Source organism: Sarcophilus harrisii, chromosome 5, assembly GCF_902635505.1.
Source record: "Sarcophilus harrisii chromosome 5, mSarHar1.11, whole genome shotgun sequence".
Taxonomy (NCBI): domain Eukaryota; kingdom Metazoa; phylum Chordata; class Mammalia; order Dasyuromorphia; family Dasyuridae; genus Sarcophilus; species Sarcophilus harrisii.
Window position 1 is genome coordinate 212639920 of NC_045430.1, and position 27531 is coordinate 212667450.

Below are 27531 nucleotides of genomic sequence, written 5' to 3' on the forward strand. Positions count from 1 at the left end.
TGGGAAAGAAATGTTGGTTTAATCTACTGGAAGGGGGCATCAGAGGCTAAGACTGAAGAAAGAAGAAACTGGCAAGTATGGAGTGAAGAATCAGCAGAAAGTCTAAATGCAACTCTGGGCAAACTTCATTGGAACAGAACTTTGGCTTCAGATGTTGCTCTTTGTCATCTCCTAAAGCTTTTGAGAGGTAAAGCCTCTTAGAACTACATTCTCTTTCCTTCTTTCTCTCCCCCCTCCTCCTTCCCCCTCCTTTTCCCCCTTCTCCTTCCCTGTTCCCCCTCCTCTTCCCCTTCCTCTTCCTTCCTCCCTTCCCTCTTTCCCTCCCTCCCTCCTTCCCTTTTCCCCTCCCTTCTTCCTTCCCTCTCTCTTTGTTTTTCTTTCTTTCTCTCTCTTTTCTTTCTTTCTTTCTCTTTTCCTGTTTTTCTCTCTCTCTGTCTTTGGTTTTGTAGCTGCTTTTTTTTTTTTTTTTTTTATAGCAGCAGCTGATTGGTTTGGTTTGTTTCCATTGCTCAGAGAGTCATTTGAAAGTCTGTTATGATTGGACAATGAACAAGTTGGATGAGTGAATGATTGTCTAGATTGTGAGCTCCTTAAATGTAGGAACTGTCTTTTGCCTCTTTTTTATATTCTCAGGGATTAACACAGTGCCTGACATATAGTATGTGCTTAATTAATCTTTGCTAACTGACAGAGATGACCATTCTGATGAGCTTTGACGATGCACTTTGCAACTGTTATTCAAATTAAGAATAATGCCTTTTAAACATCTTTTAAAGAGTTTGTAAATGTTAATACTCCAATATAGAAGAGGAGAGGATTTGTCTGGATGGAAAGTGATGAGGGTCAGTAGCTTTGCATGGTACAGATGTTCCTGAATGGACCAATGACTGGAGTCCAATCTTATGAGTTGCCCATGGCAAATGGGGTTTCTTCCCTCATGTACTTTCATTGCCAGGTTTCTATAAATGTGTGTCCTTTTCCCCCCAGAGATATTGAGTACCTTGATTGGAGTTTGAACTAGATTTATTTTTAGATCGAGGCGTAATTTTAAAAATTATTCATGCATTTGATTTAATATATAAGCATATTTCTTTTGCAGTAATTTTAAAGTATGCAGTTATTTCTAAGAAGTAAAGTATATTATTATGAATGGCTGGGTATGTAAATAGAAACAGATTGTTGTTATTCAATCATTTTAGTCATGCATCACTCTTTATGACCCACTTGGGGGTTTCTTGGCAAAGATACTGGAATGGTTTACCATTTCCTGTTTTACAGATGAGGAAATTGAGTCAAACAGGGATAAGTGACTTGCCCAGAATTACTTGGCTAGTAAATGTCTGAGGTCACATTTGAACTAGGAAGATGATGCATTTTCTTGACTCCAGGCCAGGCATGCTATTCACTGAGCCACTTAATTGCCCAAAACATATTGGTGGTGACTCAAGAGAATGAATGGTAAGGGAGTAGTTTACCCTTCAACAAGGTCACTCTTGATACTCTGGTAGCATTTGGGTCAAGTCAACAAGCATTTATTATGTACCAATTATATTCCAGGTGCTGTCTTAAGTACTTGGGATACAAAGAAAGACAAAACAGTCTCTGTTCTTAAGAAGTTTGAAAATTTTAGTGTTTTTCAGTCTTCTTCAACTCTATGATTCCTTTTGGGGTTTTCTTGGCAAAGATACCAGAGTGGTTTATTATTTCCTTCTCCAGCTCATTTTACAGATAAGGAAACGGAGGCAAATAAATTCAAGTGGCTTTGCCAGGGTCACACATAGCTCGTAAATGTCTATAAATGATGAGTCTTTCTGATTCCAAGATCTACACTTTATCCACTGTAGCATCTTGGGGAGCATCTAAGCAGCTATGTTCAAACAAATACATTTGGAGAAATTGGATATATATTCAGAAGGGAAAACACTCAGCATTATGGGGGAATTGATCAGAAAAGGCTTCTTATAGAAAGTGAGGTTTTGGCTGAGACTTGAAGAAATCCAGGGAAGCCAGAGGTAGAGATGAGGAGAGAGAAAATGTGAATGTGACTATGTCATAGTGATCTTTCTTTGGACATGTAAAGCTACTAATGTGAGAGCAAGTAGGAGTGAGTAAGAGCCTAGGAAAAAGATTCAGGCATCCTCCATATGAGGCATGATTTGTATTACATAGTGGGGAGTCCATCCCTAGGAAAACCCCAGATGTTTTCCTGGTAGGTGGCCATAATGATAAAGAAATTTAGGTCTCCTCAGAGATAAGAAGTGAATTGTCTAAGGTGACCAGGTAGTAAGTTTTGGAGCCAGGATTTATACTGACATCTTTCTAATTCTGAGATTTTTAATCTTTATTTCCTCACCTATAAAATGGGTATTATAATAATAGTACTTAAATGATTGGTCTGAGGATCAAATGAGATGATCTATCAATAGAAACAAAGTTGTTATATAAATATATCATCTTTATTATTTAGTAGTACTGATCCTTTCCATTGTACTGATTCCTCCACATAGTGTATACATAACATGAACATGATTTTACCCTTGAGATAGGTACTTAGTGAAGATAAATCTGTCTATCGTATTCTAATTTCTGATTTTCTTCCCTCCTTACATTTCTTTTCCCTTCTCATTTCTTTAAACTCAAAACTTAATAATTACCAGGAAAAAGAAACATTCAAATCCATAAAATCCCTTTCTACTTTTCTTGATTACACTCATGGTTGCTGAATTTCAGAAGATACATTGCCAATTTGTATCCATAGCCTGTGAAAAAATAAATTTCCCATAAAAAAGACCTTAGACCCTCTTAATGTGCATGAAAGCACTGGATCTGATTTGAATCAACAACTCGTTTTCAGTAGTTAACCCAGATTTTTGTTGGTATGATTTTTTTTTTTGCCTGAAGGGCCAGGTGGTTGAAATATTTCCAGGGAGTGTTTATTTGGGGACTGTGTAAGTCACAGGCTGCAGTCTTTGACTTCTCCCCTGTTCAGTTTGATCAATACCACTGTGAACCTAAGTGTTTCTGATCTTGTGGTGCCTGGTGCATCTCAGCTAATTGCAAACGGCATGAGAAAGTTGAAGATGCCTCTTGAATCTGAACAAAATGTCAATCCAAGCAGAAATTGGAGGGGACTAATTTTAAATGTTCAGGAGTGAATTTATAGTGTGCCCAAAACGAGAAGGTACAAAATATCAGTGTCATGCTACCTGTTTTGTGCACACAAACACCCCAAATTTAGATTGTCCTAAGAAATGATAATTTTGGGTAAAATATGTAAGTCTATGATTTCTATCTTTGAAGGAGGGAAGGGAAAGAAGACTGTAGAAAGGGAAAGGTGACTCCAGATTTCAGTAAAGTCCCCTGCATTGCTTACTTTTTGGGGGTTAAGAATTGAAAGAAAGCAAAAAATAATAATAAATAAAACTGCACAGCTCTATCTCAATTATACAAGTGGTTGCTTCAATGATTTTGAAAGGAGATGAGCATTTAAGATCAGAGATTTAAAACAGAGCCACAAGTAGCCTTCTGTTTCAATTCTGTCTCTCTGTCTGTGCCTGTCTCTCTGTCTCTCATTCTCTCCTTGCTGAAGCAATTGGGGTTAAGTCTGACTTCCAGGCCAGTGTTCTATCATCAATTGCCTCTTTAACGATAAGGGAACTGAACCTGAGTGAGGTGAAATGGTTTGCCAAAGGTCACACAGGTGGTAAGTGGCAGAATCAGGATTAGAACAGATCTTTTTATTCTGGAGCCAACATTCTTTCTATTGCACCATACATATTGAGATAGCAATAAAGAAAATAAATACATATGTAGGAGAAGGTAAATGTAGAAAAGGAAGGAAAGAAACAAGCATTTATTAAGCACCTACTGTGTTCCAGGCTCTGTGTTAGATGCTTTACAAAAATCTTATTTTATCCTCACTTTGGATGGTAGCTGTTATGAGTCCCATTCAACAGTTGAGGAAACTGGGGTAAATGGGGTTAAGTGACTTGCCCAGGATCACACAGCTAGTGTCTGATGGCAGAATTTGAATTCAGGAAGATGAGTCTTCCTGACCCCAGACCCAGCACTCCATCCACTTTTCTTTTTAATCAAAATTAGAGCTTTTAATAATTAAATAAAAAGTATTGATATACTAATGTTGGTGTCTTATTCTCATCTTTTACAAAGAAGTTCAAATGGAGAACCCCCGAATAAGTCACTATCCTGATGTAATATTTAATGTTCTGTGGATTATTGAATAAATGCATAAATGATTGCTTTTTATAGCTGAATAAAGGTATTAGAATATATACTCCTCCTCTGTAGACATTCTGAAAGCAATTTTGGGACAGCTCCAATAGTAGACCTGGCTCTGGGGATAATATGCAGTTCTCATTCCCACTTGGAACTGAACCTAAAATATCTTGGATTGTAATCAAGCTCATTTTTAAAGGCCTCTAGGGACAAAGACTACAGGCTCCTTTGGGTAAATATCTTTCAAAAGAACTGAGGAAAACCTGAGGGTTGTGGGACTGGAGCCATTCAAGGGAAGCCACTTCCGAATGCAATATTAGGTCACAGGTTGAAAGTTGTTGAGCAGGGGTGTGAAAAAGTCTAATATTCTGATATCTCTAACCAGCTTGCTCTATAGAGCTCAGATTTCTTGCTCTGATTGTGGACCAGATGCAAACCCTAACAATGATATTGGGGCTTTTACAGAACAGCAGCTTGCTCTTCCAAACATCAGGTCAGATTACTTTATCTTTTAGGCATTATGATTATACAGTGTTTGTAGAAACATTGTTATGGAGTCTCTTTTAAAATATTATTTATATTTTAGTGTGGCATGGAGATGACCCAGTTGTAGCACATCCTGCCAAGCTGAAAAAAGTTTGAGGTCATGTCCAAGTGACAGGCTGGATATCTCTTAAGCACCAGCTTGGCTAAATACACAATGGATTGGCTAACAGCTGATTATCTCTCTGTCTCTGGCTCTTTCTCTCCCCCTTGTCTTCTTACTTTCACCATTTCTATGTAAATTAATGTAAATATCGATATGTCTCTAGATATAGCTAAACATATATGTAGAGATATTTCTACCTATATCTACTGATATAGCTCTATAACATACATATGTCTATAATACATTTGTAATATACACACATAAGAATTCATGGTAAGGTTTCCTAAGATGGTTATGTGCTTCAGTGAAGGGGGGCAGTCATATGGATGAAATCATGGGTATTTTGAGGTATTAAAGACATCTCATCCTCTTATTTTTGAGATATTAAAGACATCTCATTCTCTCATTATCCTCCATCTTTATTTCTTTGTCTTTCTTGTCAATTTCCATTGAAAGAAGGGAAACTCTATCTCCATTTCTGTATGAACTTTTAAATTACCCTCTGAATTCAGTCTTGCAGTATGTCTGCAGATCCAGTTGGGATGGGTACACTATGGAACATAAGCGTGTGTGTGAGTATGTGTGTGTTTGTATGAAAGCTCTGGCACAGCTGTAGGTTAATAGAGAGGCAAGGAGGCAGCAGGCCCCATGTGGAGGAGATGCAATGGTGTGTTACGGACCAAAAGAGGGAGCTCGGAAAAAATGAAGCCAAAGCTATCAAGGCAGAATAGCACATTGGCAGAAGAAAGAGAAGCAGCCCCAGGGGTGGTGGAGGAGATGGGGGGTTGGAGCTGGCAAGCCATTCCATTCTCATGGATCCTTGAAATACACGATATTTTAAAATCTGATCATAAGTTAATTGGTATCAATCCTCCCTTCTATGAAGAAATTAATATAATTGACTAAGGGCATATGTATTTTGTATAGTCTTTTCATTTTTGATTGTGAAGCCATAAAAACGACCTTTTTTGGAAAGGATGACAATATGGGATGGGGTGGGAATAGACAAGAGCTTGCCCTTGGAGCAACTGAGGACCTGAGCTCAAATTAGCCCTCTGAGCACTGTTGTCTGTGTGACTGGAGGCAAGTCCCTTAGCCTTTCTGAATTTTTTCCTGATCTGTAGGATTGAAGAGGACTGTACTTACTGACCTCTGAGGTCACAACTGGAAGTCTATAACATTTGTGTATGTGTCGCAGATCCTTTTCTCTAGTTTGCTGAATAATATTTCTCAGAATAATATTTTTAAAAAATTAAAGGAAGTTCTAAATTTCAGTTAGAGGTTAATAAATATATAATATATAAATTATATATTAATCTAAAGAATAAAGATATAATTTCTCCCACACACACACTTCATAGATGGAGATGAGTATGTGTAGACACCTTGAGGGAAGGTGGGAAAGCTACCAAACTAAAGTTAATATGCTCAAAAAGTTATCAAACTGTGCATACCCTTTGATACAGCAGTGTTACTACTGGGATTATATCCCAAAGAGATTATAAAGAAGGGAAAGGGACCTGTATGTGCACGAATGTTTGTGGCAGCCCTTTTTGTAGTGGCTAAAAACTGGAAACTGAATGGATGTCCATCAGTTGGAGAATGGCTGAATAAATTGTGGTATATGAAAATTATGGAATATTACTGTTCTGTAAGAAATGACCAACAGGGATTATTTCAGAAAGGCCTGGAGAGACTTACACGAACTGATGCTGAGTGAAATGAGCAGGACCAGGAGATCATTATATACTTCAACAACAATACTATATGATGACCAGTTCTGATGGACCAGGCCATCCTCAGCAACGAGATCAACCAAATCATTTCCAATGGAGCAGTAATGAACTGAACCAGCTACGCCCAGAAAAAGAACTCTGGGAGATGACTAAAAACCCTACATTGAATTCCCAATCCCTATATTTATGCACACCTGCATTTTTGATTTCCCTCACAAGCTAATTGTACAATATTTCAGAGTCTTATTCTTTTTGTACAGCAAAATAACGGTTTGGTCATGTATACTTATTGTGTATCTAATTTATATTTTAATATATTTAACATCTACTGGTCATCCTGCCATCTAGGGGAGGGGGTGGGGGGGTAAGAGGTGAAAAATTGGAACAAGAAGTTTGGCAATTGTTAATGCTGTAAAGTTACCCATGCATATATCCTGTAAATAAAAGGCTATTAAATAAAAAACAAAAAAACAAAACAAACAAACAAAAAAAACAAAAAAACAAACTAAAGTTAAGAATTGCTTATATAGAACTATCATCCTATTGATCTTCCATTTTACCAAGAATGGGTACCTGAAGTACCATTTAAGGATTTTTCAGTCAATGTCATGTACCAAGAGCTTACTATGGGTCAGGGACTATGCTCGGCATGGGGCATATTAAGATTAAAAATCAAAAAATTTATCTATCCTTAAGTAGCATGTATTCTAAAGGGGAAAAACATGAATATGCATCAAAAATACAGAATATAGGAGGTAGTATGGGGGGTACTACTAGTTGAGAGAGGGTTGCAGGATTTTATGAAGAAATTGGTACTTGAGCTGAATCTGCCAAAAGGAAGGATTTTAACTTCTATTTAGCTGCCTATTACCCTCTAAGCTTCCCAGTATTTTTTGGGCAAAGGTCCAGTTCGGTTTGAGGGGTGCCCAATGATATGGTTAGAAAACTTCCTGAGAATAGGGAGATGCTGTAAACTCCTCACAGTATATGGTTCTGTGCCATAGCATATGAAAACATATGCACAACATATGAAAAATGGGATGTTGTTGTCTGCTGAGAATGGGGAAACAACTCTAGTACTATGAGGATCTTTGAGACTCTCAGACCTACAACCAAAGACAGATTTGACTTCCTGAATCAGGTCTGCTTAAGTAATGAACAAATCCTCTTGTGCATTTTTAAAACTCCCGAGACTATTGAAATGAACCTCTCAGTTATTAACCAATGGCAGCAGCCTTACAGGACATAAGTTTGGTTTGATCCTTGGTTATCCATATTTCATTCCTTAGGCCCATCCTTATATATTGTTGTTGGAATCTTTACAAAGTGTTAAGACATTGGAGTTAATTTAATCTTAGAGTTATTTGGGGCCAGAACTTGAACTAGGTACTAAGTGGAACTGATTGAACAATGCTTGTGTTCACACCTTTAGAGAGCTCATAAGTATCTAAGTACTCAATGGAGTTCACACCTTTGGGAGAGTTCAGGGCTAGTATGAGATCTGAATTCACACCTCCCTTAGGACCAGAGAGCACTCTGGGAGATAACCCAGAATCCCTCTCCCTCCAGAAGGCGGAGTTAACCTTTGGGAGATCACATAAATAGAGGGAGCTCTTGAAGCTCGAAGTTACTTCTTCTGGTGGAACTGACTCGAGGTACAGAGAGATTCATTGCATCTTCCAACTTGGTGCTGGCTGGAGGCTGAAGAAAGCAGAGGCAGAAGCCAAGGACAAAGCTGCAAGATCTCTTGGAGCCAGGCAGAGAGATAGGCCTCAACTAACCAGGCTATTTTGGAAGGAGAAATAAACATTTGCATTTTTACCAGCTGGCTACGATTTTGGAGTAATTATTTATTTCAATAAGGCTGCCTCCAGGAAAACCTTCACATATTGTTAAAGAAAAATGAAAAAAAGATCTACCTAAACAATAGTGTAGGTGGATAATAGTTCAGCAAGTCCCTTCTTTTTGATTTAAAATATAAAGATCTGAATTGGTGAGAGGATAAGCCTTTCTTTCAGGGAGTCTCAAAAATAAAAATATTGTAGAGTCCTCCTAAATAACAGTGCCTTCCTCAAGAGATGTCATATGCCTTTTCTTTTGACTTTTGAAGGAGAAGAAACATGAATTAATTCTTCATTAATGGAGAAAAAGAGAAATTAGGTCCAAATTACACATACTCCCAAGCACTGCCTTCTCAGAAATCAATCAGATTTCAGTGTTAGAAGGCCAATGAATCAACTGAATCAATTATTTCACTTCACTTAAAGTGGTATAAGATGCTATGTCTTGATACCTTAACCAGGTCAAAAGAGATCTGAATCAATCTAAGACTTTAAATGAAAAAATTCCTTGAAAGTCTTTGGATGAACTGAAGTCAAGTTGACAGGGAGTTTTTTTTTTTTTTTTTTTTTTTTTCTGAGTAACAGAGACTTGATCACACCCTAGATTGAGAGGAGGTATTACAAAGTAATAGTAATGATAAATATTAGAAATGCATCTAGTATATTCTAGGTATTATGCTAAGTACTTTACAAACCTCAGCCTGGGAAGTTGGTGCTGTTATTATCTCAATTTTAAGTTAAGGAAAATTATGTAAACAGAGGATAAATGGTTTGCCTTGAGTCACACTGCCAGTGAGTGCCTAGTAAGTGAGTTTGAACTTATATTTTCCTTGTTTCAGAGTCAGGGCTCTGTTCACTGATCTATGTACTTACTAGTATAGAGTTAGTGAGATTTTGAGAATCTAGGTAGGATCTATGATTGTTACAATTGAGATATTATAATTATTATATGTATAAAAATTATAATATAATTACAACATATATTTATTATATATTGTTATTGTATCTATTATAACCAACATTATAAGTCATGCTTATGCAGGGAACTCTGCTAAGCTCTGAGGATTCAAGAAAGGCAAAAGAGAATTCCTGTTGTTAAGATGTTCACATCTTTTAAAGGAAACTGCACATAAATGACTGCGTATAAACAAGACAAAATAGGATAAATATGGGAGCCATTACTCCGTGAGAAGAAATTATTTTGGAGATGGGAGACAAAGAGACAAGCAGTCCTCCCATCCTTCTGTGGTTGGAAGATTTGAACTTTTCAGATGTATATTCTTATAGCCTTCCTGGGATTGTAGTAACTGATGACTATTCTGCCTTGGGAGTGCAGAACTGAGTGAACTTTGTAAAAAAAAGGCAGATTCGGGGATCTGCAGGGAGGCCCATAACAAAGCTACAACATGCTAAGGGGATTTTATGAGTTAAACCTCAAAGGGATAACAGTAACAGGAAGCTGTGAATTATCCTTTTGTCACATATTCTCTCAAAGCTTGAGTAGGTCTTTTCTTGGACACTCTAAGTACTGATGGAAGTTTGGGTCATAGACTTTTAGAAAATGATTGTCAGGCTGGCTATGGGATAGCAAATGATGATGATGAAGGGAAGCACCTTTGTAGGGGCCTTATAAGAGATAGAGAGCTAGAAAATCATCTTGTTCCATCTTGTAGCTATCTAGTGAAAACTCCAAAATCATCCTTAAAACTCTAAGGGGATATAATTGCTACAGTCTGGGGAAAGAGCCTATTAATCTTTGTGAGGACTGGGAAAGTTCCGAGCTTATGCTATAGCAGAAATGACTATGTTCTTGATGCTCTTCCACCCATCCTAGATTCTTCCCTGTGATAACTTTCTACTTTTTACTCTGTATTTGTCTTATACATATGCCTATTATATAATACAATTTAAATCTGAGCTCTTTGAGAGCAAGGAGTTTATATTTGCCACAATTTTTATCCTCTTTGCTTAAGACAGGCTTGGCACATAGTAAGCACTGAATAAGTGCTTGTTGACTGGCTAACTGAAGTACTTGTTTACCTTCAGAATGGTTTCTAGTATAAATATTGTAACATTTCATGCTATAACTCTGTGATATATGTGCGAGGGGAATGTCTTAGTTACCTTGTCTGTAGCACCTGTCATTTCTAAGAAAACCATTAAGGTGAGCCAACTATACCTATTCAATGAATCCCAGGATGCATCTGAGACTAGATGTATTTTAAATTTTATTAAACCATCCATGTTTAATGGAAAGTATAGTAGAGTTTGACTATGTTTTAGTTGTGTTATCTTGAACAAATTCTTTTACTTTACTAGAAATCCCTTTCTAGGCCAAAGTTTCCTCATTTGTAAAATAAGGAGCTTGCAAGATCCCTTCCAGCTCAAACATTTCATGAATCTAGGAATTCACAATCCATCTGAAGCAACCATTTGGTGCCTAGTATACAAAGAGATATGGAATACTTTCTGAATTCAAGCACCACTGTCAGAGCCAAGACCGGGGTATTTGCTAGTGAGCCATATGTTTTCTTCAGTTCTAGCCCTTGCTCTTGTGAATCCTACTAGAAGGGTCAGAGACCAAAATGACAACAAGAAACTGAATACACTTGAAAGACTTTTACTCTTCCAGAGTCAGAAGTCTTAGATTGTATTTTTATAGTGGCAAAAAGTAAGGATGAAAATGAAAGCCATTTTCAAGTAGCTGGATAAGTGACCACATTTTGCAGTTTTTAAAAATGGCTTTTTTATATCATGTAGACGTAGGTCATGTATATTTACAAAAAGTGCTTCACTTTTCTACTTTTTCTCCAAGAGTTCATTAAGCTTTACATTGCATTTTCTGCTCATCTAAGCCAAGAAATTCTTTCATACACTTTGCATTTCTTTTTAAAAGAAGCTTATTTTAAGCTTTTCCATATTGCCTGTTGGCTCTTTTCTACAACCTCCCAACCCTCTCCCCTTCACCCATAGACAGGCATTCAGTTCCTTTCATTCATAATGCTATGCACATAACAGGCACTTGATAAATATATTGGATTTAGGCAACCACCTTGGATTTTAGAGCCTTTCCCCAAATCATTGTGTTATCTCTCTTGTATCTACTCATAAATGTATCTACATGTAAATGTGTCCTTCATTTGCCATCAGTCATTATGCTTGGTTTTGACTTCAATATCATGACCACTGTGCACCCGCCTCCCTGTGCCCACCCCCCTTTTCCAAGCTTATCATCAAGAAACTCATCATTACAGAGAGGATTTCAATTTTGGTACTTATATCTCATCAGTAACCTTGTCACTTCTGCCTCTCTGACTAGAGGTTCGAACAAAAATCTCTTCTTGTATTCTCCTATTATATAAGGCTCTAAACCACAGCCATCTCTTCATTTGCCCCCAAAATGACTTTATATCATTTTCCTTAACTTAAAAATTGAGATAATAACAGCACCTACTTCCCAGGCTGAGGATGAGTTTTGTGAAGTACTTAGCACAGTGCCTGACATATACTGTATAAATTTCAAATTTTTATCATTGCTATTATTTTTAATTTATAATACTTCTTCCCAATCTAGGGTGTGATCAAGTCTCTCAGTTACTCAGAAAAAACTGACTGCTTGATTTTTGACTCCATCAATGCCCCTGACCCCCAACTGGGTACCTTCTGGCACTGCCTTGACTTTTCAGCTTCCTTTTTGTGTAGTGTCTTCCTATTAGACTGTAATCACCTTAAAGTCAGGGATTGTTGGTATCTAGCACGTAATAGGGGTTTAATAAATCTTTTATAAATCACTTAGTACGATTTATAATATACTCGTTTCCTCATCTAGCTAGTAAGCTCCTTGAGGGAAGGAATTGTTTCACTTTTGTCTTTATATAACCATTCCCTAGCATATGTTGTTTTTCAGTCACTTCAGTCATCTCCAAGTCTCAAGATCCTTTTGGGGTTTTCTCAGGAAAGATATCAAAGCTGTTTGCCATTTCCTTCTTTAGCTCATTTTACAGATGAGGAAACTGAGACAAATAAGATTAAGTGACTTGCCTGGAGCCATACAGATAGTCAGTGTCAGAGAGCAGATTTTAATTTAGAAAGAGGAGTCTTCCCGACTCCAGGTCCATTGTGCTACCTAGCTACCTTGGATAGCATACAGTAGATATTTAATAAATGCTTATTGGTCCCTTGATTGATAAACATTTTATTTTCTCTTTCTACTTGCCCAGTCTGATGCTTCCATTTTCAAAGGGAATGAACATCTTGAGAAAATGGAGGAATAAACTATATAATTCTAATAAGCTACCATTAATAGGTATGTAACATCCTTGAATCCAATCTGAAAGTTGGTGATTTCAGTAAAATATTCATAGGAATTTTAAAAAGTTATCATGCTAGTGGGATTAGTATCTAGTGTACCAAGAGTATAAAATGTGTTCCTTGAAGGAGTAAGGATTAGAAACTAAACACAGACCCCTGCCCAGGAAAACAGCATTTTATACACACACACACACACACACACACACACACATGTATATATTTATATATTATACATATGTGTATATATATTTATATGTGTGTGTATGTTTTTATGCAATTTATTATAGATTTTCACAGGGGTTTGGGGGTGGGGTGGAGCAGGGAAATCCTAATCTCTGTGTCTTGGTTAGGCAGATATATTGATATATTCAATAATAAGAAAGTTAACTTAAAATAGCTTCAATATTTCTTAGAAGTTAGTAATCACAGTTTATGTTACACTTAAGAAGAAGCATTTTGTCTTCTGATTCTTTTTTGTTCTTTCATTTGTTCCCCAAACTTTTGAGAGTTTGCTCTAGTTGGTTTGATAACTATTGGGAAACAATACAAAAAATAATATCAAAACCATAGCTTTCTATATAACTTCATTTCATATTCAATTCCATATTCATCTTAGGAACATGTGCCATTGATAACAAAGATGACTGGGAAGAACAGAATGTGGTTGGTATGGCACATTTCATTTTTGATAGTAGATACTGACCAGTTCGAAGATAACCCTTCTTCACCCCCAAATAGGTTGTACGTAAAAGCATTGATCTAGGTCGATAAGGGGTCTTAGAAGTCATCTAGTCCAACTGCTTCATTTTATACAGGGGGAAATTGAAGCCTAGAATGATTAAATGACTTGAATGAGATCACACAGGTAAGTTCCTGTAGCATTATTTTCGTAGAGGAAATATCACTGAGATGACTTGAGAATGGATTCCTTCTCTCCATCCCAAAGCAAGTCTCCTAAAAGTCTCTGACATTTTTGCAAAAATTGCACTTGCTTCTCCTCCAGTCCCTTAGTGGAAATAAACATTTCTCTAGTTGCCTCACTCAGCATGTACTTTCATCCATATTGTTCGAGATTAGGATATACAAGGTTGCAATTACAATTGACAAATTAAGGGAAGAATTACAGAGGTATAAGTATTTTTATAGTAACAAAAAATGGAAACAAAGTGGGTGCCCCTTGTTGGGGAATAGCTAAATGTGGAATATTTTTGTAATGGAATTAGTTATGCATTATTAAAGATAAAGAATATGAACATAGAGTAAGCACTTCTTAAAAATTTGTTGAATTAAAAGGGGGTTGCTTGCTGGATAGAGGAGATAAATTTGGAAAGGCAATGTAAAAATAAAAATTTAATACAATACATTTTTAAAACTTGATGGACTTAATTCACAAAAGCTTAAGATGTACTATTTGAATGGATGAACTCTGATGTGAGAAAAGTAAAAATATATAAAGACTAGAAATGCAGTGAATATGACATCAAAAGAAAGTTAAGACTCTGAAGTGTAAAAACCAAACTTGATCAGAAGAAAAGATGAAATATATCTCCTTCTCTGTAGAGTGGTGGAAGAATAAATGCAAAATGTTGTGTAAGCTCTTATATAGCGAATCAATTGGTTTTGATGACCTGTTTTTCTTTGTTATAATAATAGTAGCATTTACATAGCACTGTGAGTTTTGCAGACACTTAAAATAGCATCCATTTGATCCTCACAAGACACTTGTGACATAAGAAAATGCTATTATTATTGTTCCCATTTAAAGATGAGGAAATCAATGCAGAGAGAGGTTAAATGACTTGGGATCATTCAGTTAGCAAATGTCTGAGGCAGTACTCAAACTCAGTTCTTATTTCCTTCAAGTCTAGAACTATACCCTCTGTGTCTCTCCACTGCTCTCCAAGGAGAATTCAATGGCACTAGTAATTGTGTCACACATGAAAATAATTCTGGTGTCAAAAATAAAAGTGATAAATAAACATTTTTCCTAATTAAATATTTACCTAAAACCTTTTTTGGTCTCAATTACAAGATGATTCCTGAGCAAACAAAAGACAAAAAGTCTATGAAATACTTCTATAATTCTCTTTTGGGAATGTAGAATATGTCCTAATAAAGAAGTATATACCAGACAGACACACACATGTGTGTGTGAGACAGAGAGACAGAGGATGATGATGATAATGATGACAAGTGGCTACAATGATGGTGATTTTTGGTATGTGTGTGGTTGGGGTGCTTGCACTCTTTGGCAGGAGAAGTGTTAAAAGTAGTTTCTTACAGTCAGTTGTGATTTCATAGGGAGAGTTGAGGCGTGCGTCTCCGCAGGGAGAGGTGTTCACATACAGGTGAAATAGGATGTTCTCTTTCAGCCGATATCCTCCCTCTTTCAATTGTATGAAGATGGATCGTTCTGTGTCCTCTCGATGTTTGCTACGATCATAAAGAGGTTCCAGGTCATTTTGAGTGCTCTAAGTCAGAAACATTCCTACTAGGCAAATGGTTCTGTTTTTTCCTCTTCTTTCCACCCTCTCCACCCCTCACTCCATCTCCCCCCTGATTTTTTTTCTTCTGAATCATATTTTTCTCTTGTGACAAATCCTCTGAAATATTTAGCAGCCCTGCTGCTTGGAGTGAGACAAGCTGATCAGAGCTGCCAATGCATTCTGCACCCTGGGGTAAAGTTTAACTTGGCGGGTTTATCTTTCCATGGTTTGGTTTTCCCCATAGACACTGACCAAGATCTATGCTACTTTTCTGTGTATTTACACAGCTCCTGATTAGAATAAACAGCTTTTAAAACTGGCTCTGCCTAATGGCAGTGGGGATTGAGTTTAAATAATGAAAAGAGAAAAGGAATCCTAAAGACTTAGCCTGAACTGACAGGCAGAGCTACAGGGAAGAAATAGTAACTCTCAGGACTTTAATATATAGATTTCCCCTTTCTTTCCGCATCCAACCATGACCAAGGATATATAGACTCAAAGAAAACACAGTTTCCTTTTGGATATTTGATGGATTTGATTTTTTATCCTTGAAAAAACTGCCTCTACCTCACAAAAGCTATTTAAGTTATAGGAGGGAAGCTGTCAGTTAGTCAGTAAGCATTTATTAAGTTCCTACTATGTGTCAGGCACTGCACTATGTATTAGGGATACAAAGAAAGGCAAAAACAGTCTAATGGTAGAGACAACATGCAAACAACCATGTACAGACAAGATGTATCTGTCTGTCTACTTACCTACCTACCTCTCTTCCTATCTATCTATATCTATCTGTCTGTCATCTATCAATCGATCTATCATCTAATTATCTACTGATCTATCATCTGACTATCAATCTATCATCTATCAATCACCTATCTATCATCTATCGATCTACCATCTATCTTTTGATCTATCTCTGTATATTTATACATTTATACATCTCTCTCTATATATATGTTTGTATACATACACACATGATTAACTGGAGATAACAGATAGAAGGAAGACACCAGCATTAAGGAGGATCAGAAAGCTTTTTTATAGGAAGTGAGATTTGAGTTGGGTCTTGAAAGAAGCCAGGAGGTAGAGATGACAAGGGGAAGAATTCCAGGCATTGGGCCTGGAAAATGCAAATGCCCCAAAGTGCAAATGCCCAAAGTCAGGAGATGGTATGGCTTACTTGAGGATCAATGAGTACTGCAGAGCATACACTGGGAAGTAAGGTGTAAGAAGACTTAAAAGATAGAAGGGTCCAGTTTGAGACTTTCATGGAATATTTCATTTGCTGTTTTTTTTTCCACATGTACTATTTCATTAGAGATGTGGCATTGAAGATAGAGAGACACTAGACTTGGGGTCAGGATATATGCATATCCTGCACATATGGCAAGCATATATTAGTTGTGTGATCACAGGCAAGTCATATATCCTCTTGCTATTCCAGCTGACACTCTAAGATAAGGTTTCCTAACTAGGGGGTCTATGAACTTGTTAAAAAATGTCTTTTTTTGAAAACTGTATTTCAATGTAATTGATTTCCTCTGTAATCTTAAATATGTTTTCTTATGTACTTAAAACCCTTATTCTGAGAAGGGGCCCATCATCAGACTGCCAACGGGGAACCATGACACTAAAAGATAAAGGACCTTGCTCTAAAACTAAAAGTTATTGATGAATTGCTGATTTCCATTATTAGAGGGAGTTTCTCATAACACTGATACTTCCCTGTATAATGATGGAATCACAGTTCTTGACAAAGAAAAATCAGAAGTAAGGTAGGGAGACCTATTCATTATTCAGCCAATCAATGTGTATTAAATGTGTATTAAGTAAAAGGATGCCTTGGTAGGCACTGGAGTGGATATAATGCTTCAATAAGACATGGTTCTTGCCCTCAAAAAGCCATTGTGATAATGGATTCTGTGTAAATGGGATCTGAGGTATATCACTGGTTAAGGAATAAAATGTTTCTCCCCAGAAAATTATTAAGGCATATTGTATACATATACATATTTAAATTTCAGAGCTACATCATCCTTTAAATCATAACTCATAAATCCCACTTCAGGGATCATGTAGTCTAATTTTTCATTTTGTGAATAAAGAAGTTGGGTGATTTATCCAATGTCACATAGGAAGTAAATATAAAAGGCTGGGTTTGAACCCAAGTCCTCTGACTCCAAGACTCAGTGCTCTTTTCACTGTACCATGTGGTTTTCAAGTGCAATAGCATTTATGGTCTTAAAAGCTTTATTTTATAGAAGAAAATAATCAGTGCATCTTTTAATCTTTTGATTTTCTCTGGGTATGGTTGGGGCTGGGAACATATGAAGAAATTGTAGTTGAACTTTTCACGAGAAATATGGATCCAGTTTTTAAAAAACTTTTTTTCTTATATTAGTGAGGATTTTCTGAAGAGAGATTGTACGTTATAAAAGTTTTCTCTTTGTGCCCTGGACTCTCCTCATATCTATGAGGCAAGCATGAAGTCTGATCACAAACTCCTATGATTAGCAGTAGAAAATGGCTTGGAGACCATTTTTATTTTGGAAATACCTCAGTGTTTAAGAATTCTTTCCTATTGAACATTTCCCTGTTCTGTACATTTTGAAATATTTTCATTTGAGCAACTGGGATTCAGGATACAGTCTTGTCTACATTTAAAAAGGCTTGTCAGCCCAACCCCATATGGTTTGCTGATATAAGTACCTGTCCACTTACTTGGCATAGTCTTCTAAGCTCCTATGGTATCAGTAAAAGCCAATTATTAGAGAGCTCAGCATGTCAAGAAAAACAAGACACGTGAATATAATATAGTGTGAGGGCAAAATCGTTTACAGTCAAGCAATTACTTTCTTTGAATATTTTCCAAATTGTATTTGGGTTTATCTCCTTTTTGTTCAGTTTTCACCCAAGCTAATGGGTTGTTCAAATGCATTAAGTATTTGTCTGATTGATTCCATTGACAGTAAAATATGGTGGAGTTGGTGGGATAAAATATTGGGGAAGAACCAAGGAGGAGGAGGTTTTTGAATAGAGAAAAGCACAGTGATTAAATCCAATGATTAAAGATGTGAAAGAATGATCGTGAGAATTCATAATCTCAAATCCAAGCAACTGGAAACTGTTTCTCTTCATTGTATACATTGAAATTTAGCGATAGATGTCTGCCTTGAAGAAGGCCTTTTTGCTTTCTGTTGCAACAAAGTTATCTTGAGCATACTACAATTGACCCTATGATGATTTCCTTCTCTTAACCACAAGAGATTTGCTTTTGTAAAGGAATAACCTCTGGTTTCCTAGTAGTCTCAGCTCTGCTACTTATATGCTATGCATATAAGCATATGTTTGGACACGTTGTTTCATATTTCTGACCACAATCTTCCCTTTCATTTGTCAATTAGGGATGATTATAATACCATGGAGAGAAGTAGCATGGTTTAGTGGAGGGAGAGAGGGAGGGAGGAAGGGAAGGAGAGAAGGAAAGAGAGGGAGAGGGAAAGAGAGGGAGAAGGAAAGAGGGAGAGAGGGGTGAAGAAGAATGGAGAGGCAGAGGGAGGAAAAGACAGGAGGGGGGGGGGGAAGAAGGAAAAAGATTGAGTTCCCTCAGTATTGCTGAGGATTGGATGCTGACTTTAATTGGTGGAAAGAGTTTTTCACAATTGTATCATAGGTCTATCTTCTTGTTCCCCCTACCCCCAATACTTATACCATCTCCCTTTCAAGAAGATGTTGTGAGAATCATATGAGAGCATGAATGTATAAGAAGGACTTGATAAACCTAAAGTGGTAAATAAGGATCAGTTAATATTCAACTTCCTGTCTGGGGGAAGGGGCAAAAGTGAAAAAGCATGGAGAAAGAAAGTTCCTTGCTGCATCCAGTGATAGGTCCTATCTTCATAGTCAGCATATGAGTAGACAGGGTGGGCACATGTAAGGTAATCTGAGAAATAAATATGTCTGTCAGTGACTATGATGGAATATAGAATTTCATCAGAAAAGTTTCTGAGTTGTAAAAGCTTTTTGTTCTTTAAGAAACTCACTTAGGAGGATTAGTACCTTAAACTACCATCAACTCATATTTAACTTTAGTTAGGAGTTAATGTTTACTAGCTAAGACTTAAATGTAGTATTTTAAAGTTTACAAAGCTCTTAATAAACACTATTCCATTAAGTGCCAGTATTGTCCTATGAGGTATGGAAACTGAGTTTGATGGAAGTTAAGGTACTTGACCAGGGTAATTTGGCTAATTAGTGTTTGAGGCAAGATTTAAACAGATTTTCCTGGCTCTATGCCTAGCATTTGATATACCTCCCTCATCTACCTTTCCCTTTGGACTAGTTTGGAGATTTATGTATTTCATGGAATGTCAATGTTGAAAAGAACTTGAAAAGCCATGAACTCCAATCCATTCGATATTAATTTATCTATGATGATATCCTATCATACTTAACAAGATGTCTTCCTTCTGAAAACCTCCAGAAAGTGGAAACCCCTCACTCCTTCAGGAACTTGCTTGGTTTTAGATTCAAGATTCCCTTCTGCAGCTTTTTACCCATTGTTTTCACATTTGCTCTCTGGGGTCAAGCTAAACAAGGTGAAGTGCTTTTCTTTGATAAGTCAGATACTTAGAAATATTCATCATATCCCCTATGTCATTTCTTTTCTTAAACAGCATTAGTACCTTCAACTGATTCTTATATTATAGCTAGGGTCCCAACTGGTTCCAATAATGAAACTCCTTGACTCACATGTATTCAAATTCACACTGTTTGAAGATTGTGATTATATACATGGTAATTGATTCAAGCCTGCAAATCATGTGATCGCTTCAGGGGATTCATTCTTTGTATGAATTGGTGTTTAGCAGTTGTAAGTATCAAGACAGTGTGGCAAAATGAACAGATTCCTGAATTTGAAATCAAGAAGACCTGGGTTCAAATATTACCCCAGATGCTAAGTATTTGGTTTATTCTCAACAAGTCACCTAATTTCTCTGGTTTTAATTGTGTCACTTGTAAAATAAACTTTGTTGGGCCCATTGATCTCCATTGAAATAGCATGAAATCTATGATCCCATGATTTGTGAGGGAACGTTCTCTATTATTCCAGGTGAATCTGACAAGGAAAAGATGTGTTTTGGGGTTCAGAGTAATTGGGGAAAAAACTTTTGCAAATGGGATAAACCATGGAGAAGAGGCTGCTACAGAGGCTCCATGAGCTGAGTACCAGGTGGAGAAATGGAGACAGGACTTAGGGACTTAGTGGGAGGCTCCTGCCAAGAAGCCCGGCTTCTCAGATTTATCTCAGGCAGGTCCTGCTCCCTCTGAAATTCTGGTAAAAGTAAAATGAGGTGTTCTTTGCGTTTGTGAGTGAGGATCATGATTTCTTATGCAGATATTGATTATATAACCTTATACTTCAAACAAACAATGTCACAATCATTAGATAGTTGATATTCATAGTATTCTTGATTTGGGGTGTATTTGGTCTTTTTATTTTGATATGAAAAATAAATTATCACTAATCTCATTTCCCTAAAATTTATAGAACTCATCTTGCCCCCCATCAGAGAATACATGGTTCTTTTTTAAATCATATAAACTATGTGGGAAAATATAGCATGTGTGTTAAAATCCTTCTATAAACACAATATAACTCTGAGCAAATCACTTCCCCTCTCTGAGCCTCAGTTTTCTCATCAGTTTTCCTTCATCTGTCCAACATTGTTAAACTTGATGGCCTCTAAGGTCTCTTCCAGCTTTAAATTTGTGATCTTTAATATTTTTATTTATTGTGACCCCAAATTTCATTATAATTCTGCACCTACTTGAGAGGTACATCAGAAGTGCTTATTCTTACTTTTCTTAAAACATTCTTATTCTCTTTCTGTGGGTATCTTTCTGTCTGCCTGTCTCTCTGTCAGTCTTTCTGTCTCTCTCCCCCTCCTTCCCTCTTTCTTTCTCTCTCCCTCCTGCTCTCCATTTCTCTCCTTTCTCCCTCCCCCCTTCCCTTCTCCTCTGTCTCTTAAAGGATATTTTATAAATCCAACTGCTCAAAGCCAAGAGGGAAATGCAGGTGTTCATCCCGTTTCTAAATGTAGAGGCTTAGTTCTTAGACATCTGCTTTACAAATCCAGGATGCAGATGTGATTTTCCCTTCTTTCCAGCTTGCCCTAACTTTCTTCCTCATTGTACTGTGGGATGCCATGAGGGATTGGGCTAATTTTCTTTTTGGGAACTTTCTACCAATAGATCTACCCAGCTGTGGAGGTCTCCAGCCCTTGGAAGAACAGCCTAGTAATCTGCCATCCCAGGAAACTGTCCAGCCTGCTCTGTGGAGCTCTTTCAGTGTATTGGAGTGGAATATTCCTCAGCCTTTCTACTGTTACATTAGCTTCCCTATTAGATATGAATCTTCCTCAGTATTTGACAGTGACAGAAATCAGTTGACCAGTGTATGGGGACCCTTTCATGACCCGTTCAGAATTCCCAGAGCCTGAGGCCATATGGAACCATAAGTCTGATTGGAAATGGCTGCAATTTCAGTCCAGCCCAGCATATCTATCTATGTTGACTTGGCATCCCTCCAGAGTCCAAATGAAAGTTTACCAGGGAGAAGGTAACATTGATCCAAATAACATAACAGTGTAACTGAACATGCTTTGAAGCAGGATCGATGCAATTATATTTTTCAGAGAGAGTAATAGCTCTTGTCTCCCAAGAGACAGTAGTGCAGGTTTTTGTTTTTTTGTTTTTAACATAAGGCAGTTCTGAGATTAATAACAGAGGGGTGAAAATAATGATTTCCATTAAAGCTAAACTGAAGGAGGTGTGGAATATATAAGAAGAGACTCTTGATTCCTTGCTTGTTTGCCAATGTCCAGCTGGATCCAGAGCAAATTGATCCCATTTGTTTAATAAATTTTCCTAGTCTCCCTTGTAGGTGGAATGATTAATCAACCAGTGAAATATCTCAACTGTAAGTTAACTGTATATGAAATGATGGGATAAAACATTGAATTTAAAAGAGTATCTGTGTCTGGTACTCACTTCCAGTCATTTCATCTACTATCTAAGATGGTGTTTTTAGTATTATGGAGAAGGAGCTCTAATTGCCCATGCTTGGATCCCTAGGTGGCTGTATTCTTAACATGACTTTTGTCCTTTGGAGAAGATTTTAATGACAAATACCACTGAAGCGTGAATGCAGGGTGTGTGTGTGTGTGTGTGTGTGTGTGTGTGTGTGTGTGTGTGTGTGTATGTGTGTGTGTGTGTGTGTCTGGCTTGAAAATTGCCTGCTGAAATAATTCATTGTCAGGAGATAGTCATTATTAGGGAAAAGAAATGCCAGTAAATGAGCAGGATGACTAGTCTTTTAATCTTTCACCAGTCCCGCATGGTAATACAGCTGGTGCTCAAAGAGTCATCAGTAGGCTTAATAAGAATGTATAACTTTATGATTTGCATCTAATCATTAGGGATGGAAAATCTGCCAGAACAAAAAAAAAAAGCCACCTGATCCTATTCTGTGAAATAATTACGTCTGGTTTTCTCTGGGTATTAGGGCACACATCAACCTAAGACATATAAACACTGTCATAAAGGAACTGTGAGTTCAGATGTCCAGAGGACAGATTTGTTCCAAGGAAGACCATAAAGCATTTCTCAGGTATCAAGAGCATTCAATTTACCTGAGGTGCAGCTCCAGCTGTGAGTAGAGGAAGTAAACAAATGCTCTCCTCGCCACAATCTCAGCGTGGCAGTCATTGACCACGAGTCCCTGGTCATTGATGTATTCTCCATTTATGCACTTGGTGCCCGATGACAGTGCAATTACCTGAGCATGCCTAACATCCAAGCCTGTGGAAACAGACACAGAGAAGAACTTTCAAAATTGTGGGAGAGCTCTTTGGAACCCTTGCCTTTGAAGGATCCTGTAGCACCATATTTTGAATGGTGGCTCTTAAAGGAAGCAACTGGGTATGGGGGAAGGAGAATTGGATGTGAGGATGAAGAGGTAGGTTTCAATTTTAGCTTTGATGCTTACTAGCTCTGTGGTGATAAAGAAATGACCTACTTCAGCTCAGTTCTTGATTTCTCTGACTGTAATATGAAGATAGTTTGTGTATATATATATATATATATATATATATATGTATACACATTATATATATATATATTCTATCTTTCAGAGTTGATGATAGATTTTGCAAACTTTTAAGCACTTCACAAATGTGAATTTGTATTAACCTACTCACTCATATTCCTTCAGCCTCAATTTATCTTAGTGCTCTCAAACTGAAAAAGGATCTGTATTCAGGCAACAAAAGTAAAAGGTCAGCTTTTTGTTTCAAAAGTTATTTACAAAAATCTTGCAGTTACATCAGTTGGTGATGGAAACAATAAATATCAATGATGGATTAAGTGGCTCTGGGTTGTAGGAGATACTTTTTGGAGGCCTTCCTTTCTATCTTCCTTTATAATAGGGCTGTTGTTATCCTGTCACTGAAAATCCAAAATAAGTTTTCATTTGTAAGGTCCTCATGTTACAAAGATAAAAAGCACACTGAATTTAAATCTCAGCATGAATATCTAGATCAAAGCTATCAAAATCTTGTTCTGGTTTTTGTCACATTTGACTCTTTGGGACACCATTTTGTGTTTTCTTGGCAAAGATACTGGAGTGGCTTGCCATTTCCTTTTTTCAGTATAAAAGTCTAGGTTTGGCTCATTCCTGAGGGCAATTGGTCATTTTCCTGGATGTCTGTAGGTGGCCTCCTATATTTTGAGCTTGGGGTTATGATGGAGGTGGGAAGGGGAATAAAGGGAAAGAGGCAGTACTGGATAATAGCTACCATTGAAACTCAGTCCAAGGGTCTAGAATCCTGGAAATGATCCCAAATCATTAGACACAGAATGATTCATTCTGTCCAAGCCCCCATACTAAAGATAGAAAAATGATATTGCTGTAGTGTCTGCTTTGGGGGGGGTTTCCCTTTTACATTATGGTCTTCTGTCTCTTTTTGCCATGGATGGTAGATTGTTATTGTCTGAGATCCATGTCAAAGATGGCTTGGTCTATTCTCAACTAAACTCATAATCTGAAGTTCAAGGCAAAGTGTCAATAGGAGATAGGATATTTTATAACCCTATTAGTAATCCCACTTCACCTTTCAAGATAGGATTCCTCAGAACCATAAGGGACAAATAAATCATGCCTTTAAAAGTATTTCTGAATCAGAGCCGGAGTTCAAAGTTTGGGCAATCAGCTAGATGAGGAACACAATGCTTTCCAGCTCTCTAGTTTGTAAACTAGATTCTGACCAAAATTTTATAAAATATGCAGGTTGTAGAATAATATATTGCATTCCATCCAGTTTTGAGTTGCCTGTTTTTCTGATTTACCTGTCTTAACTGGGGTTTTTCCTGAAACATGAACAAATCTCTAAATCTTTAGAATAGAAGGTTCAGTGGTTTTAAAGAACTTGGAGGCATGATATATGTACACCCATTTGTATCCTAAGAGTACTTGTAAAGAGTATCACATTGACAAGATCTACCTCTGTATTGAAGAAGAGTAAACCGTATTGATCCAAGGTCTAAGACCAGCCCACTTGAGTTACTGCTGAATGCTTTGGCAAATATGTCCCGATTCAGTGTGATATTACACTGATTGATTTTGGGGAGGGGAACTGGAGGGAGGTGAGTATGTGGGAAAGGGATAGCAAAACCTCCCCAAAATATTTGGCCTCAGTGACATCTCATCAATGAGTAGCCAAGTAGCAGACCAATTTGAATTTTCATTGAGAGCTATAATCACTTATTACAGGACACCTATCCAGTAAGATATCCAAAGTGAAAACTTAGTAGAGATGTGATTAAGGCAAATAGCCTCAGGTGGGAGAATTCTGTGCTTTGAATATTAAAAACTTAGGCTCAGCTGGGAGCAGAGTTTCTCTTGGTGAAATGTTTTATATACTCTTCTGGCTATACACATTCCCTTGGGACATCTGCTTTACCTGTTCTCCTCTTTTATAACCATATTTTAGAAATGTCGTTTATGCTACAGATCTCACAGTGCAGGAGACTTGCTTTTTACATGAAGAAAACATTGAATAATGTCCCAGACAATCAACAATGAAAATGAAACTGGTTTTCTAGTTCAAAATCACTAGACTGTGTATTTATTCTTAAGAATTATGGGACAAATGGAAGATAAGCAGCAGGTCATAATGGCTTCCATTTTATTTAACAGCTCATTTCTAAGGAGCCTAATATCCTTTCCCAGCAATTTGGGTTGGCATATGTAGATAGGAGCTCTTTCCCTCTATTCTCCTCTCAATTTCTTAAATTCCAGGAAGGAACAGACTAGCTGTTTCTTAAGGCTGAGATGAATGACACAGGTTCTTGGTCCATTGTAGCACCTGGATACATCCTGAAAGGATGGGAGCATGACTTGTGTGTGTATTCCTTTAAGGGATCCTCAGTGGTCCACTTGGCCCATCCTTATGCAAATATTTGAAGTCTTTTTAATCTTGGTGGGACCTTCCAGAGCTTGTACTTTTGTTATAACCTTGAAGAACTCAAGGGCCACTTTTATGCTTTGCAGAGAAGGATTTTAGTAGAGTATTGAGTGAAATCACTAGGGATGAAACTACAAAATCAAGACTACCATTAAGGATGGAAGGAATGAGTGAGAATGAGGCAGGGCAATATTAGTATCCATAAGAGAGAGGTCTAAATGGTGCAGAGATAAAATGGGATGAAGAGTAGTGAGAAATAAAGTTGGGGAAGCTTAATAACCAAACAGAACTCACTTGGGCATTTTTCTAAATAGACTGACCAATAAAGTTTATACTTGTCCTAAGGATCTCTAAAATTTTTCAATTAAAAGAATGAAATATGATATGAATTAGAGACTGGGGTATAGTGAAAGAATATTGGAGTTGGTACTGGATGATTTGGGTTTGAATTGCAGCCTAGCAATTTACTCCTCCTCCCACCTACCTCCTCCTCCTCCTATTACCATATTACCATCACCACCATTACTACTGTTACTACTACTACCATTACCACCACCACTCCTCCTCCTCCTCCTCCTCCTATTACTACCATTACTATTATTACTACTACCACCACTCTGCTGCTGCTGCTACATTGTTCAGTTATTAAGCTATGTTGGTTATGTCTAATTCTTAATGACCTCATGGATCACAAACACTAATACTGCCCATGGGGCTTTCTTGGCAAAGATATTATAGTGATTTATCATTTCTTATTCCAGTGGACTAAAGCATATAGTGATTATGATCAGGCCAGATTTGAACTAGTTTTTTTTATTTGTTTGTTTGTTTTGTTTTGTTTTTAGATTCCAGGTCCAGTGCTCTATCAATTGAACCACCTAACTAACTCCACTATTACTACATGACATTTGTTAACTCCCTTCATTTTTCTGGGTTTCAGTTTCTATAATTGCAAAATAAGAGCTTGAATGAGATGATCAAAGTTCCTATGATTCTTAAGGGATTGAAGAAGAGTCATCATCCTATGGAATTATATTTGCACAGAGCACTAGGCATGTAAGTAGTCATAGAAAAAAAAAACTAGGACATTTCAGAAGTATTAGCCACAATTCCTTTAAAATAATTTTAGAAGTTAGAATCTTACTCATTTTGTATCCAGATACAATTCAGGGTTATTCAATTATAAAATTTTCCTTTGTGTTTTGTTAAAACATTCCTTAAGTTTTCACGTATAAATTTATATTTTCCTATATTTTCTATTGGAGCATATATTAAAGCATAAGCACTCTGAAGGCAGGAAATATATTTTCTACTAAAACTTTCTGCATGGCCAAATATAGTACTTGGCTTACAGGGACATTCAATGAAGTGCTATAGATTGCTTGAAATAATCCTGTCTTTGATACTCTTAGCTGCTTATGACTTCCCATTTTGTTTTAAAAGCACTCTTTTTTTCCCTGCCAGGTCAGCTTTGTAGGGCATACTTGGATCTCCTGCTGTTTTCCAAGTCTGCTTCTTGCCAAAGGCAGTGTATTGCTGCCAGTCTTTCTTTCCTATTTGAAACAAAGGGAGGTGCAAGGGGAAAATGGACAGGAAAAACTCCTGTCTTTGTTGTTGAACATTTAATAATAACTACCTGCTGAATGTATGGTTATCCAGAAGTTATGTGGATTCCATATTCCATAATTTAGTGCTTGATTACAAACAATTTGATATCACTTCCTTAGTGTTGTTTTGATATGCAAG

The 27531-nt window shown here is 37.1% G+C and overlaps 1 protein-coding gene across 1 annotated transcript in view; it reads right to left on the reverse strand.

Annotated features, from left to right (window-relative positions):
• The window catches only part of ADARB2 (adenosine deaminase RNA specific B2 (inactive)), a 210587-nt gene that overhangs the window by 42225 nt on the left and 140831 nt on the right, over positions 1-27531 (reverse strand). Inside the window, exons 5-6 of the mRNA XM_031940240.1 lie at positions 22954-23122; positions 15055-15206 (exon numbers count right to left, since the gene is read on the reverse strand). Of these exons, the coding sequence (XP_031796100.1) occupies positions 15055-15206; positions 22954-23122 (321 nt within the window). The remainder of the gene's footprint in view (positions 1-15054; positions 15207-22953; positions 23123-27531) is intronic.